Here is a 15,386-nt window from a genome sequence, read left to right as displayed (position 1 = left end):
TCAAAAAGACCTGTTGCAGTGTTGTTTTCTTTTTACAGAATAACTTTTAAATGTTCGCTCTCTTTAAGATGTTTTAGTTTGCTCGCAACCCATTGCTTGAGATTTGAGTCTAAGATCGATAATGCAAGAATGAAATTTGATGTCTAATGAACCTGTAAAGCTACCGTCAACAACAATTTATTACTCTTAGAATCATTTGCAAGTTCCACACCATGGTCTTACTGAAATTTGCTTAAAATCACCTAGAACATTAATTGAACCATCCTTAAGAAAGTTAAACTTAATCACGGGGCTTCTCGCCATCATCAATCTATTCGTACGGATAATTGACAACTTGACGACAAGCTAAACACACCCACTCCCACCTCTCGCGCATAATAATCAAGGATAAGTGGAGATAAAATGAGTAGTACAACTACATCTAAAACACTCTAGAACTAAAATTCAACTTATATTGATGAATGAATAATTCACTGAAACAATCAGAAAAGAAACGACCATTACTAATCAGTTATCCAATACCTAAATCTTTTGAAGATTAAAGATGATTGGAATAAAAAAAATAACAATAAAAAACATATCTGATCAAATTGGCAAATTAAAATAACTACTAAAATTTAATCAAATATAGAGACAGGTAAGGAAGTAATTAGAAAAAACCAAAAAATTCATAAAAAAAAGTGAGAAATGATATTTTATATGTAGACATTTTTGCGGAGATACCTTTTCCAGAGATCGCGTTGCGATTTGGCGGGGATGGAACGCTAGAGACGATCCATATCGGTGTATAGGGAGTGGATATGAGATATCTTTTTTAACGGAGAAAGAGAGTTCAGGTGAGTCGGCACCAGAGACGGAGCTCTCGAACCTCTCTAACCGTTCGATCCCGTCCATTGCTCGAAGAAGTATCCTTCTGGCACTCTGATAAACTTCTGATAATGTCCCTCATCCTTCGTTCCCCGCCATGCTTTGATTCCAAACAAAGCGTCATCTTGATTTTCACTTGTAAAAATGGTGATTGATTTGATTTTTGGTTTTGTTTTGTTATTATTTATTGAATTGCAGTTTCTGAATTTGTTTTGATAGTCCAAACAACGAAGAAAATATCCTTTTTGACTATCATTGTACGTGAATCGCTAAAAGCACCGCCTCGTCGCCTCTCGCTGCCTCCGACGACTGAATCGCCGCCTCATGTACTTTCCGCCGCCTTGGTGGTCGGAGGCTTTCTTCTAAACGCCTCACCTAGCACCTCAAGCGCGCTTTTTAAAACACAGAGATGATGCCACTGCAACAGTGGACAAAACTTCAGGGCGACTGACTACAATTTCACCTGGAAACACTGTAAGATATAAGATATGATAATTAAATAGTTGTTTTGTTTATCTACACAAATGCAAAATGGTTTATAACTTTTTAACTTACCTTAATGAAGGTTCATGTTAATGATGCTAGAGTTTGTTGAGCACTTAGTATTTTCAAGTTGTAAATAAACTAGACATGCCACTTGAACGAATTTGGTTTGTGATTTTTTTATAAGAAATGGAGACCTCATTAAAATACCCCTTCATGATTGTTAAGACACCATAAGGTGTACCAAAAATCAGCGGAATGAGGAAAAGAGTTTCTCAAATTTTATTTATAGAAGATTAATACAAAGTCGAAGATTACAACTAGAAAATTCAAACACAATAGATACAACCACAAACAAGGAAAAAAACTCCAATCCCATATCCTAGCTTAGCCAATTCCGGACTTTGCTAAAACATCTGCCTCTAAGTTAGTTGGCCTAGCAATACAGTGGATAATGCCTTCCAAGTTCCTAATCTTATCCACAATTTCTTTCAAAATTGAGGCATACAAGTTAGGGCATTTATCCAGATTCTTTATCCACTCCAAAAACATTTTACTATCACTCTCCACAATCAACCGTCCCTTAGAGCACCATTTAGAAGATTCAAAGAACAATAAACCATGTTTAATGGCCTTCAATTCCATAAAAGTAGGGGGACCCGGACCAACAACTTCTTGAAAAGAACCCAACACTGTGCCAGACTCATCTCTTAAAATCCCACCCAAACTACTAGCCTCCCAACTACTATTGACAGTAGCATCCACGTTCAGCTTAAGAAAAACCGCTTGGGGAGGGGACCATGACAATTGTTTAGTTCGAAGACTTCCTGAAACAGAACAAGAATCACTGAGCGTTGGGTCTCTGAGATCCCTTAAGATGGCATTGTTGGAGAATTTAGCTAAGAACCAATAAGCTAATTTGAACTTTGCTATAAAGAACAATTAAACCGGATCGAATACATTCTTCTAAAAAAACAATGGCATTCTTGTATTTCCATATCGTCCACAACACTACACCAGGAATAAAAGTCCAAATAGTAGAATTAGGCACCAATTCCTCCCAAGAATAAAGAAAACAATGAGCATTCTCGTGTAAGACAGTAGAAATTTTCCATAATTTCAAGAACCTACTCCACAAACCCCATGTAGCAGTGCAAGAGAAGAATAGGTGAGGGGAGGACTCCAGCTCTATTTTGCAGAAAGGACACAAGGGATCCAATATCCCCGATACACCTCTCTTTAATAATTCAGTCTTAACTACCAATTTTTTATGGACAACTTGCCACATGAAAGTTTATTCTCTTGGTGGCACCAACCCCTTCCAAAGGTAACCCTTCCAAAAATGGTCTACAATCTGATTAGTGGAGCACGTTTTCAAGCAAGAGTTAACTGTGTAAATGCCATCCCCATTCTCTCACCAAAATAGACTATCTCTCGAATTCTCCGATATGCTTATATTGTTGATTATTGCCATCAGTTCGACCCATTTATCAACCTCCCAGTCACTCAGTTTCCTCATCATCTTTACACACCAAACTCAGCCTGAATTTCCTAATTCACCAAACTCCCTTAAATTCCCATTTTGATTGGAAGAGAGTTGTGTTTTAAAAAGCGCTCCTGAGGCGCTTTGAGGCGCTAGGCGAGGCATTTAGAAGAAAGCCTCCGACCACGAAGGCATTGACGAGTACATGAGGCGACGATTCAAAAGTCAGAGGCGGCGAGAGGCGACGAGCCGATGCTTTTAGCGATTTACATACAATGATAGTCAAAAAGGATATTTTCTTCGTTGTTTGGACTGTCAAAACAAATTTAGAAACTGCAATTCAATAAATAATAACAAAACAAAACCAAAAATCAAATCAATCACCATTTCTACAAGTGAAAATCAAGACGACGCTTTGTTTGGAATCAAAGCATGGCGGCGAACGAAAGAGGAGGAACATTATCAGAAGTCTATCAGAGTACCAGAAGGATACTTCTTCGAGTAAGGGACGGGATCAAACGGTTGGAGAGTGTAACATCCCAAACTACGGGTTAGTGATCAAATTATAAAATTTCAAAATTTGAGGATAAAAGCAGAATAGTTGAATAGTTCAATAAATTATGTGGAGATATTTCCTGAAAGTTGTTAGTAAATATTAAAGGAGTGAAAGGGAAAATAAGTAATTGAACAAGAAAAATAATTAAATAATAATTAATGGATATTATAATACCCATGTGGAGAATGATTGAAGAGATAAGCTTCCAAGCAATTCTCTTCTTCATCTTCTTATCTTCTCCACGTGAAAGCTCAAGCAAAAGGTAAGTTTCCTCATTAGTTGATTATTTGTTAATTTAAAGGTTGGATTTTGATCCTTAGATGATAACTAAGCTTGAGTTATCTTAAAATCAAAAGATAAATGAGTTATGATAGATTAAAGAAAATGGGGTTTTAAGTGAAATTTTGAATAAGAAGGTTTAAATGAATTTGGTGGATAATTTGACTTGTCATCTATGAGAATAAGAAGTTAGAAGTGTTAGAATTAAGTTTGAATAACATGGAATTTTGGTATGATTATTGATTTCTATGGAGAAAGAATTTTGAAGTTTAAGATGAAATATATATATAAATGAGTTTAAGCATGCATATTTGAGTTAAGAATATGAAAGGGAATGAAACTTGAAGAATTGAAATTGAAAGAGTGATTTTTCATGCAATGAACAGTGATTTCTGGGTATGTGCATCGATGCAATAAGGGGTGTATCGATGCATGGATATTTCGAAGCTATTCTATGTACGTTCACCCATGCATCGATACACTCTTAAAGGAAAGCTTAAATTTGGTTTATTAAATTAGCCTGAGTTATTAACATAAAGTTATAAGGTTTAGGCTTCTGATAATCGTCTCGGAAATTATGCTTATGTAGAAATTGATCCTAAACAAGTTTCGGAATAATCAAAGAATTAGGATCAAATCAAAGCAAGGCTAAGGTGAGTGCAATTTAAATTGTACTTATGTGATTGATCAAACATTGACTTGCGAGCCAATGATAGAGTTACTGGTAAGAAGTAACTTATAAAATGTTATGTGATTACTATGTGTGTATTAGTACATAGAAATGGATGTATGTTATTATATGTTACATGATTTACATGCTTACGTGAAAATGCAACATATGATATATGTTACTTGATATGACATGCAAGGTTACATGAACAAATGAGAAATGATAAAAGCCATATGAAATGATCTATGTGAATACATGCATTTGTGATACGTGTTATATGGTATTAGATATATGCTTACACATGCATTGGTATGTGACAGAAGAGAAGGAACATGTGATTATGAGATCAATGATTACACGTACATGTGATACGTGACTGAAAAGAAAAGATATGTGTTTATAAGAGAAAGGATATGAATAAGTAATGTGAACTGTTATAAATGATAATGCCCATGTTATGTGATATGAGAGCTAGGGGTATAGTTGGCATGCCAAGGGTCGAGGGTTTACCTATGTTCTTCGGGATATATGGACTGTTTACCTATGTTCTTTGGGACATATGGATTATTTACCTATGTTCTTCGAAACATATAGACTGATTACCTAGGTTCTTAGAAACCTATGGACTGGTCCTTCGAGACAATTATACGAGTTGTGGTGACAGCATAATAGTGCACAACCTCAATGTACTCGCATACTTTAAGTTCTCACTGGTGTACATGGGCTTGAAATGTTTATGTTTTTATTATATGTTTTATATGCCTCACTAAGTCGTAGACTTAGCGTGTGATTTTTTCGCGCGTAGGTTCTGAGAAGAGAACGATTTATAAGAGTTATGCAAGACAGGTCAGTTCTACTTTTCAAAGATCAGATCAGAAAAGAAATGTATAGTATGTATTTTGTAATAAGGAAAGTGGTTGGCATGTAAATAAAGGATTAAATCTATTATGTTCTAATCGGTTTTGAAAAGTCATACAATTGAGTTTTGTAATGTTTTAAATGTGTTTATGTAAATGACAATTGTATAGTAATGAACGGTTAAATTTTTACGAGTTTTATGAACGTTTTACGAAGTAACTGTAGCAGTACTGTAGCAGTGCATCGATGCACTGTAGCAGTGCATCGATGCACAATTTTGCTTCGAATTTTTGATACATCGATGCACTGTAGCAATACATCGATACACTGTAGCACTGTTCATAGCACTATTTATAAATACGTTGTTATCTCAAAATTTTATACCAAACACAATTGAAGAATATATGATCGTATTTTCTTAATATAAGTTCAAATGTTCAGTTATTTTACAAGAACAAAGGTTTTAAAATGTCAATGTGACATCTCGAGACTCGTATCCGGATCGGGTACGGGTTGGGGTGTTACAGAGAGGTTCAAGAGCTTCGTCTCCGATGCCGACTCACCTGAATTCTCCTTCTCCGTTAAAAAAGATATCTCTCAGATCCACTCCCTATGCACCGATATGGATCACCTCTGGTGTTCCATCCCCGCCAAATCGTAATGCGATCTCTGGAAAAGGTATCTCCGCAAAAACGTCTACATATAAAATATCATTTCTCACTTTTTTTTGAATTTTCTAGTTTTTTCTAATTACTTCCTTACCTGTCTCCATATTTGGTTAAATTTTAGTAGTTATTTTAATTTGCCAATTTGATCATATATGTTTTTTATTGTTATTTTTTTATTCCAATCATCTTTAATCTTCAAAAGATTTAGGTCTTGGATAACTGATTAGTAATCGTCGTTTCTTTCCTGATTGTTTCAGTGAATTATCCATTTATCAATATAAGTTGAATTTTAGTTCTAGAGTGTTTTAGATGTGGTTGTACTACTCATTTTATCTTCACTTATCCTTGATTATTATGCGCGAGAGGTGGGAGTGGGCGTGTTTAGCTTGTCATCAAGTTGTCAATTATTCGTATGAATAGATTGATGATGGTGAGAATCCCCATGATTAAGTTTAACTTTCTTAAGGATGGTTCAATTGATGTTCTGGGTGACTTTAAGCAAATTTCAGTAAGACCATGGTGTGGAACTTGCAAATGATTCTAAGAGTAATAAATTGTTGTTGACGGTAGCTTTGCAGGTTCATTAGACATCAAATTTCATTCTTGCAATATCGATCTTAGACTCAAATCTCAAGCAGTTGGTTGTGAGCAAACTAAAACATCTTAAAGAGAGCAAACATTTAAAAGTTATCCTGTAAAAAAAAGCAACATTGCAACATGTCTTTTTGAGATACAATATGACATATGCTACTTGGTGTTTTTGTTTATTAAGTTAATTATGAAGTTATTTTGTGTTTGAGGTATGGTTATAAAATATTTACAAATGTTTTGTAAAATTAAGCGCCTCGCGTACGTGAATCCCCTACCTCAAAGCGCCTCAAAAATTGAGGCTCTTGGGTAGCTAATCACCTTGGAGCGCCTTGTGCCTTTTAAAACATAGGAAGAGAGGGCAAAAAGTCTAGGGAATACTTCTTTGAGAGAGGATTCCAAAGCCCAAACATCATGCCAGAAGTTAATATTCTCCTCATTTCCCACTCTGATTCAAAATTGGTTAGACATCAGGAGCCAAAAGAGTCATCTTTAAAAAAATTATTCATCACCGATCTCCACATCCATGAAGCCTGAGCTGGTAAACTTTTGTTAAGTAGCAACGATCTTTGATTTAACTTGTACTTGCTACATATCAACTGCCTCCACTTGGAATCCTTTTTCTTTTGTAAACTTCCAAGGCCACTTTCCCAAAAGGGTTTTATTCATTAGATTGAGATCCAACACTCCTAGTTCTCCATTGTCTTTAGATTTACAGATAGTCTCCCGCTTACCCAGTGTATTTTGTTCCTCTCTCCTCCTCCCTATAGGAATCTAGTCATGATGGAGTTACACAGTGGATGAGAGCTTGAAAATCGACAAGAAGTAGGTTGGGAGAGAGCACATAATCGCTTTTAATAAAATCAAACTCCCTTCCAAAGAAAGAGTTGTTGCCTTCCAACCTGCGAGTTTCCTATAAAACTTTTGTAAGACAGGTTCCCACAAAGATGTTGAATTTCTCTTAGCTCCGAGCGTAAGACCTAGATATTCGGATGGAAATAGGCCTACTGTGCATCCGATAGAACACGCCCAGTCCTTCACCTCATCTCCGCTTGTATTTATGCCAAATAAACTGTTTTTGGAGAAATTCAGCTGGAGACTCGACATAACTTCAAAAACACGTAAAAATCTATTCACATTTCTAATCTGCGTCTTCGAAGCGTTGCTGAAGACTATAAGGTCATATGCAAATTGAAGATGCGATAATTTGAAAGATCTATCATTCCTTCCAATTTCAAAACCGCAAAACAACCCACTGGAAACCGCCTTCAACAACAACAAATTAAGAAGTTCCCCAATCAAATTAAATAACAATGGAGAGAGAGAGCAACCCTGTATAAGTCCCTTAACCGTTAAAAATTCCTTAGTATGAACCCCGTTTACTAAAACCGAGACCGAAGCCGAAGTGACACATTTACTCATCCAGCTGTGCCATTTCACCCCAAATCTCATGTTCTCCATTACTTTGAACAAGATTGGTCAATCAACTATGTCATAAGCTTTTCTAAAGTCCACCTTGAACACACCTCCCTTAAGAGCTTTCTTCCTCCAATAATCAATCCCTTCATTGGCAATGAAGGAGCAATCCAGAATTTGACGTCCTGGAATAAAAGCAAATTGAGAAGGACTGATTATGTCACTGATACAAATTCTTAGCCTTCTTCATGGACACTTCGAAAGAATCTTATACATCCCTCCAACCAAACTAATGGGTCTATAATCATCTAGGCTTCCTGGATCGAGTCTCTTCGGGATGAGTGTGATGAAAGCGTGGTTGATTCCATGCTCCCAGTCTTTGCCCAAGAAGAAGTTCTGGAAGAATTTTATAATGTCTTCTTTGAGGAATGTCCATAACGTTTTGAACAACCCCAATTTGTTGTTATTACAAGAATTAATAGCCTCCCAAATCTCCTTCGAGAATTCCTTTTCTAACAAAAGACTTTGTTCCAAGGTTAATTTGGCAAAATTCAGCTTCATATCTCCAACTTCTAGAGTCGATTTGGAATTATAAACCTCAAAGAAATGATCTCGGACACTTGCCTTAATAAGAGTGGGATGATGAATGGAGACATTCTTGTGTGTGGATGTTGTTGAATGTTTAAAAGCATTTTCTAGACCATTACTTTGTTGTAGATGCATTAGGTTCGTATTCTTTGCACCCTTTTCTCCCTTCCTTTATTTTACAGGTTGTATAGTAGTACAATGTTTAAAAAGGCGAGGTGAGGGTGAAACGCCTAATTAAGTCTAGGAGAGGCAGTTTTAATGAACTGCAGCAAGGCGCACTAGGCGCTGCCATTTTTTTTTTAATTTTTTTTTTTTTTTTGCCTTTTATTATGTTTTACATACTAACTTATATATCAACAACAATATCAACAACAACAAAAAGTAAAAATGAAATGTCAATGAAGAAAAGAGTAAAACATGGTGGGGATGATTAGAAAAGAGAGTTTTATGGGAGACGTATGAAAATTTGGTGTGAAATACAAATAAAGGGGGTGCTTTACCTTATATAATCACGGTTTGTTTTGAAGTTTGAAAGAGAGAAACAAAGGGGATGAATAGAGGCCATTTTTTGTGTTAAAAAAGGCAATCAACTGAGCAAACAAAATGAGAGGGGCATGCATGCATAAATTGAGAATCGGGGGTTTCAATGAGTTTTGTTGCACAGTGATGGGTCTTGAGCAACAGGTTTAGCACATGGTGAAATTTGAATCCATGAGAAAGAGAAGAAAAGCTTGGAAACACAATTTAGAAATACGAAATTGGAGGATTAGGACGGATAGAGGAGGGGCTTAGGGTGTAGGTGGTGTTAACAAGGAGGAAGACGCGTTTGATGGAACAAAAGTGATGTTTAATACATAAAATGCTGGTAATGAATACTCTTTGATATTTATATTGTATGAACTGTTCTTTTTGTTTGATTATACAACTGGAAAAAAAAACTTGTATATCTTTTATTTTAAAAAAGTGTGCCTCACTTAAGTAAGGCGCGCGTCTTGCGCCCTGCTCATTAGCTATAAAATCCCTATCGCCCTAGTGCGGCTTGCGCCCTTTTCAACACTGCAGTAGTGGTGAAATCTCATTTGTACTCAGCAACTGTACTAAATGAATGAACTGAGTGCTCATCAGCTGTTCTTACTAGAGCATTATGTGGATAACTAATAAGTCTTTGTCAGCTGTTCACGGTTGTCATATTTATGGGATTAGACAAATAGACTCATTGCCATGCGACAGTGACATTAGTTCTTTTCGAAAATTTTATCATCTAAAACTGTATTAAGGTTAACCACTTATTACCAGCTTGCTTCGTCACCGAAGCAGTGAAGTGCCAGCACTTGGTTTTCCCTAATCATATAAGTTTTTAATTTAGATTTATTTTTTGTTTTTACCGTCGGACTTTGATTGCCAAAGTTTATGGGAATGGTGATGATGTGATTTGTCAAGCATATAGCAGTCTTAAAGTGGGAGTACCATCTTCAGCAATATTGAATGTACAAAGCGAACAACTTGCTGTTGGCCGTGAGACACCAATTTATCCTTTATTTTCTGAGGCAAGTGTGGACATCCTGAAGAAATCTCAATCAACTACTTATTCTATTCTGAATTTTGACACAGATTTTATTTTCAGGGAGATCTATTTTCTTTCTATGGGCTATGCAAAGATTATGAGTGGACTATAGAAAATGAAGAGGTTGAATTACCTGTTGTTTCCAATTGTGTTTGTCTGTGATGTATTAATTTGTCTTCGATTTTTGGATAATTGATTTATTAATGTTAACATATGCTTCAATTTTGCTGGATATTTGCATAAAGTATTTGTTTCATTTTGCTTTATAGGTGTTAACGTTTGGGGTCCCGCTGGTTGGTTCAGAGGCAGTTCAGCGCTTTAATTATGTGGATAAGGAAAAACTTAGTTTTATCAATGTCCTCTATGGACGGTACACTTCTATTAATGAAAATTACCGTCATCTTTCTTTTATGGAAACCCATCATCATCATGTTATTTATTTACTGCTTCATGTAACCAACAAATTATGACTGTGCACTTGAAACTATAGTTTTCATTTTGGAAATGATTGGGGTGGGGGGCACCTTGATGAATATGGTTGTTTTCCCTACTTCTTCGCAAAATTGTTCATTGTGAGGTATCCCTGCTGGAGTTCGAGTGCGTAAGTAGTTTATACTGCATTTTATTAGTTTGATGAATGATTTATAAATGTCATTTTTCACCAAATTTATTTGTTTTTTAGAAGTTATTAGGAAAATCTGAAGTTGGTGTTTCCTTTAAGGGAAGGTATTTATTTAAGTTAAAGGTTTATCTGCAAGGTTAATACAGTAATATTCTTTTGAATGTCTCTTGGAATATAACTATTGATTGAGATGAGAAGGCACTATTTGAGTCCAAGCTCTTACAAAATGATTTTGAAATAGAAAGGAAAATCGTGAAAAATCCCTTTCTGCCTCTTTGAAGTATTGAAATTTGGTCTTAGATATTTGATATTATTCAGGAGAAAGATGATATCTAGGTAAATTTTGATTAAATTTGTTCATATGGCCAACAATGTTCAAGGCCTAGATGATCTTGTAGCTATGTTCAGGAAATACAGAAGCTTAGGGATTTTATGGATTTCAACATGATTTGCAACTTACAGGCTCATGCTTGTAATTCAAATTCAATCTAGAAGTGATTATAAATCTATGTTGGCAAGTTGAATCTTTGTTATCCGACCAAACTATCTAATTATGCTAGCTATTCTAATGAGCACTTATCTCTCTTGTTCAGGGCCCCTGGAAGAACAAATATTGCAGTTTCATTTTCATGTGATTTTGTTTATCCTGTTTCACACCTAAAGGCAAGGACTTACAATGCATCCCTCTCCCTATTGGTGGTGTCTGATCTTCCCCTGGCACTTGGAGATCTAATTACATGGGTTATTCCTCCCCCATTATACCACATCTAGCATCTTGCCTTCATCAACAGAGTCACATGGACAAAAAGATAGTCAGAGCCGCAAAGGGAGCATAATATATTCTTTGTTAAGAAATTGTGAGGAAGAAACAGAAGTTTCACAGCGTGCTGTTTCCATTGATGGTGACAAAATAAAAACAGAAGAGAGCAATAATCTTGCTTGCATTCTAGCCAAAGATTGCATCACTGGAAGAGTTGAGATTGCTTCTTGTGTCCGGGTTGCTGAGGTAATTTTACAACCTTTTGTATTTCCTGCTCAATAACTAACATATGTAGCAATTAGTCAATATTCCTTTACCATTAGCCCCTTTGACTATCAAACTTTATTACTGTTCATATATGTTTAAAATTTATACATGTTACTTAGTCGCTTATTTATTTGATGTCTCATCAATGAAAGGACATAGTGTTAAACACAAGTGTTTCAACATTTACGTAATATCTTTTGGGAAGATAATATATATTCCTTCTAGGTGGAGCAAATAAGAATAACAAACAAGGAGTTTCCAGTCCATGCAATCGATCTTGCTGTTGGTGCAGAAATTGAACTTTCAACAAGCTATTATGATGCTCCAGGTAAGGTTGTTATGTCAAACTATTTCCACACTGTTATTTTTTAGATCCTAATTGACATTCTCTTGTGATTTTATTTCCCAGGAAACCCCTTTTATGAGGCATCTAATGTTATTCTCCACCATGCTGAAACTAATTCTCCGGATGTAATCTCTGTTAACAGTACCCGCGATACCAACATGATTCATCTAAAGGTCTGTTAATCGATTGAAATTAATTCTTTTTACTTCTATTGCTTTATGATTTATCATATAGACTGCATTGACTAAAAGATCTCATTCAAATGCATGACAATTTAACGTTAAGTAATATCATTTAATCAAATGTTTTGCTTGAAGGCAATGCGACATGGTAGAGCTCTTCTACGGGTATCAATTGACAATTGTCCTCAGAAATCGGACTATATGCTGGTACGTATTTCCTCAACACTAAATTTACTTTGGTCAGACAATCATTGCACAACATGCACCCGCACGTTCATGAATGCTATAAAACTTTCTTAGGCTGATTTTTCTTGAGCTTATTCTAAGCATATGCCTTGTTTTGGTATTCATTATATTCAAATTCAATACATCCTATCCTCCAAAATTCACTACATTTATTTCTATTTGAGAAGCTTTCTACTTTGACCAAAATCTATTCATTTGTGTGCTTAAAATAGTTTCTCTTCAATTTATAAGCCTTAACCTTCATTTCTTCAGATTTCAGTTGATGCCCATGTGCAGCCCCAAAATACTTTCCTCCTCCAGGGGAGTTCTATTAACTTCAGTGTAGTAGGTGGGTTTATGGTGAAGTATTATTTCTAACAAAGGATTTTATCTTGTTTACTCTAATATGGTTTTTTGTCCATTTTATGTGTTAGGCTGTGATGATCAAGCTTCAGTGTCCATTTTATAGTGTTATAGTTTTACACACTCGATCTGGACAGGCAGAAGCAGTTGGGGAGGGATCTACCCAAGGTACTAAATAATCATTAATAATATCCTTATATTTTTGTTGAATCTTCCGTGTTTTAGAAAATTTATGTGAAATATTTCATCATACTGAGATGCCATTTGATTCAATGTTTGTTATTTTAATAGTTTATTTTGAAAGTTCCGATGTGAAGCTGCAAACGAAAGTCACAGTTCTACCTGGAAGTACTCTTGCTGTGGATGCTCCAAAGGAGATGCTGACAAATGTTCCTTTTCCCTCTCAAGGATATAGCTTTTCTGTGAAGTTCAGGTTTGTAGATTAACTATTGCTTTTAAGCGTGTTATGTCGACTTGCAACTTGACTCGGAATGGTTATTCTAAAATTTCAACTGGTTAAGAAGACAACTTACGGAAAATCAACCTTATGAACATTAGAATTTTGTTTAGTTGTGTTTTGAGCAAAACAAATACGGTGAATAATCAAAATTTTTAACTCTTACCATACGCCAGTGATACAAATGACAAGATCAACACCATTGGAAGCAGTAAAGGAGCTCCATATGACTGTAGGGTAGACCCTTCTTTTGTTGGGTATCTCTCTTTCTCTCATTCAAGTTTGAATGTTGATCAGGCAATATAAGAAGCATGCTATATGTAATGATTTTTGTTCTCTGCAGCTATGCAAAGCCGTGGGTGGATATTGATACTGGCAGTTCATTTTGCGTATTCTTCCCGTACTCTCCAGAGCATTTGGTCCACACCGCACCCAAGTTGATGGACATGAAACCTTATATTTATGTTTCCATCAATGCTTCATTGAAAGAACACAGCCATGTTTCTGGATCCGCATCTGCACTTTTTGTCGGGGGATTTTCCATCATGCAAATGGGAAAGGTAACTGGTTAATGATTTATATTATTTATTCTCAATAAGGAATACCTATGTTGAATTTGAGGATTATTTGGTATGTTCGTAAGTTGTAACAAGTTTTTTGTTCATTAAACGTGAATAAGGATCGTGGACGATTTTCTAAATGTTGTGTTTCAGGATACGACACAGTTGAATCTGACACCAGACTCTAACAAGACTATCATAACCATCTTGGGAAATACAGGTAAAATACCCGAGCACACAATCGGTCTCTTTCTGTGCATCTGCTCGCCTCCTTTATCGTTTGCCAATTGAAACTTACAGCCAATTGATGGATGGTTGCAACTGTGAACCATTCACATGTCATTTTTCGGTTTCGACATTTGGAAGTTGGAACTTCTAGAAGTTCTGTTTCTGTACCTTTTAGAAAAGGTCTGAAAGTTTTCTCGAGATTGAATGTTTGGTCTTAATAACGTAAATTGTATGCTAACCTCGCTGATGCATAAGACTATTGTTTGTGCAATGCAATCTCCAGCTTCCACTCCCACTTCCTACTGTTGCAGTCCATGTTTCCATTTGTCAATCAACTATTATTCTCCTCTTTTCGTATGATCTCTGCAGATGTTGAAATCCACTGGCATGGCCAAGGTTTGTTAATGATTAATCCCATTCACGAAGAAGGATTTGGTGCCGCTCGCAGCATACAGTATGAGGTGAGAGTTGCACATTCTTATTGAATAGCAAATTTGGTGGCGATGATTTTTTAGACTCCTTTTTGATTTCTTGATCTTGATCTTTACTCTTGTTTGCAATTTCAGGTAAAAGCATCGAGTGCCAAGCGATTCACGGATAAAATCATTGTCACACTCCCGTCTACCGGTCAGCTTAGTCTTGAAACCGGATTTTTTTATTTAGATGTTGAATAGCTTCTCTAATCTATTCTTTCTTTTATTTCAGGTCAAAGAGCGGAATTGGATGTTAACTATGAACCGGATGAGAAACCCTAAACCAAAAGCTACCATTAATATTTATTTTTGGGCAAAGGTCGTGGGAAGTCTTGCCCTAACAGTAATCACAGTGATCGTCGGCTTCATATGTTTACCTGAGCGACCTCTTGGATCATCTCAGCCATCATCCACTCCACAGCCCACTTCAACCATATCAGCACCTGTCACGCCCGACTGGAGAAGTCCCCTTCGTTTCGATGAACAATCTCCACAGACACCACAACCATTTGTAGATTATGTGAGGAGAACCATAGACGAGAATCCGTACTATCGGCGAGAAGGTAGGAGGAGGTTTAATCCTCAGAACACGTACTGAATCTCTATCAATTTGGCATCCAGTGGATCTACCTTTTTTGTTGATTGTTTAGAAGTTAGAATCTGGCGAAAAGTTTGCCAATTTTTGTTGTATCAACATATGTATATTAAGACAACTTTTAACTTCAAATTTCAATGACTCGATGATCGGTTCATAGTAGGCTGTATGCATAAGTTCATATTTTTAATTTAGTTCGTCTTAGTATTAATTTTCGTGTCATAATCATGCTCAAGGTGTTTTTGTTTTCTTTTTAAGTTTTGATTTGTTATATAAATTGACGCGTTC

The 15,386-nt window shown here is 36.0% G+C and overlaps 2 protein-coding genes across 2 annotated transcripts; both read left to right on the top strand.

Moving 5' to 3' along the window:
• Positions 1–8,654: 8,654 nt before the first annotated feature.
• LOC120172059 (nuclear pore complex protein GP210-like) lies at positions 8,655–10,505 on the top strand. The gene is made up of 4 exons (XM_039179633.1): positions 8,655–8,671; positions 9,823–10,003; positions 10,081–10,143; positions 10,290–10,505. The coding sequence occupies exons 1-4, from the start codon at positions 8,655–8,657 to the stop codon at positions 10,488–10,490; spliced, it is 462 nt and encodes a 153-aa protein (XP_039035564.1). The 3' UTR covers positions 10,491–10,505.
• A 462-nt stretch (positions 10,506–10,967) lies between these two features.
• On the top strand, positions 10,968–15,122 carry LOC120172058 (nuclear pore complex protein GP210-like). Its single transcript, XM_039179632.1, has 15 exons — positions 10,968–10,978; positions 11,236–11,383; positions 11,505–11,648; positions 11,895–11,997; positions 12,079–12,188; positions 12,333–12,404; positions 12,696–12,782; positions 12,857–12,953; positions 13,077–13,218; positions 13,419–13,499; positions 13,586–13,802; positions 13,956–14,022; positions 14,400–14,491; positions 14,597–14,657; positions 14,736–15,122. The coding sequence occupies exons 1-15, from the start codon at positions 10,968–10,970 to the stop codon at positions 14,783–14,785; spliced, it is 1,482 nt and encodes a 493-aa protein (XP_039035563.1). The 3' UTR covers positions 14,786–15,122.
• The last annotated feature ends 264 nt before the right edge of the window (positions 15,123–15,386 follow it).

This window comes from Hibiscus syriacus, unplaced genomic scaffold (genome assembly GCF_006381635.1).
Source record: "Hibiscus syriacus cultivar Baekdansim isolate YM2019G1 unplaced genomic scaffold, ASM638163v2 tig00111841_pilon, whole genome shotgun sequence".
In the NCBI taxonomy this organism is placed as follows: Eukaryota; Viridiplantae; Streptophyta; class Magnoliopsida; order Malvales; family Malvaceae; genus Hibiscus; species Hibiscus syriacus.
The sequence above is the reverse complement of the archived record's forward strand: the minus strand, read 5'-3'. Positions and strand labels throughout refer to the sequence as shown.

Excerpts from the sequence above, each read along its gene's own strand:
- LOC120172059 (XM_039179633.1), top strand. Across the intron at positions 10,004-10,080 it reads TTTATCCTTTATTTTCTGAG|GGAGATCTATTTTCTTTCTA; the intron begins GCAAGTGTGGAC and ends TTTTATTTTCAG. Across the intron at positions 10,144-10,289 it reads GGACTATAGAAAATGAAGAG|GTGTTAACGTTTGGGGTCCC; the intron begins GTTGAATTACCT and ends TTTGCTTTATAG.
- LOC120172058 (XM_039179632.1), top strand. Across the intron at positions 11,649-11,894 it reads CTTGTGTCCGGGTTGCTGAG|GTGGAGCAAATAAGAATAAC; the intron begins GTAATTTTACAA and ends TATTCCTTCTAG. Across the intron at positions 14,658-14,735 it reads TGTCACACTCCCGTCTACCG|GTCAAAGAGCGGAATTGGAT; the intron begins GTCAGCTTAGTC and ends CTTTTATTTCAG.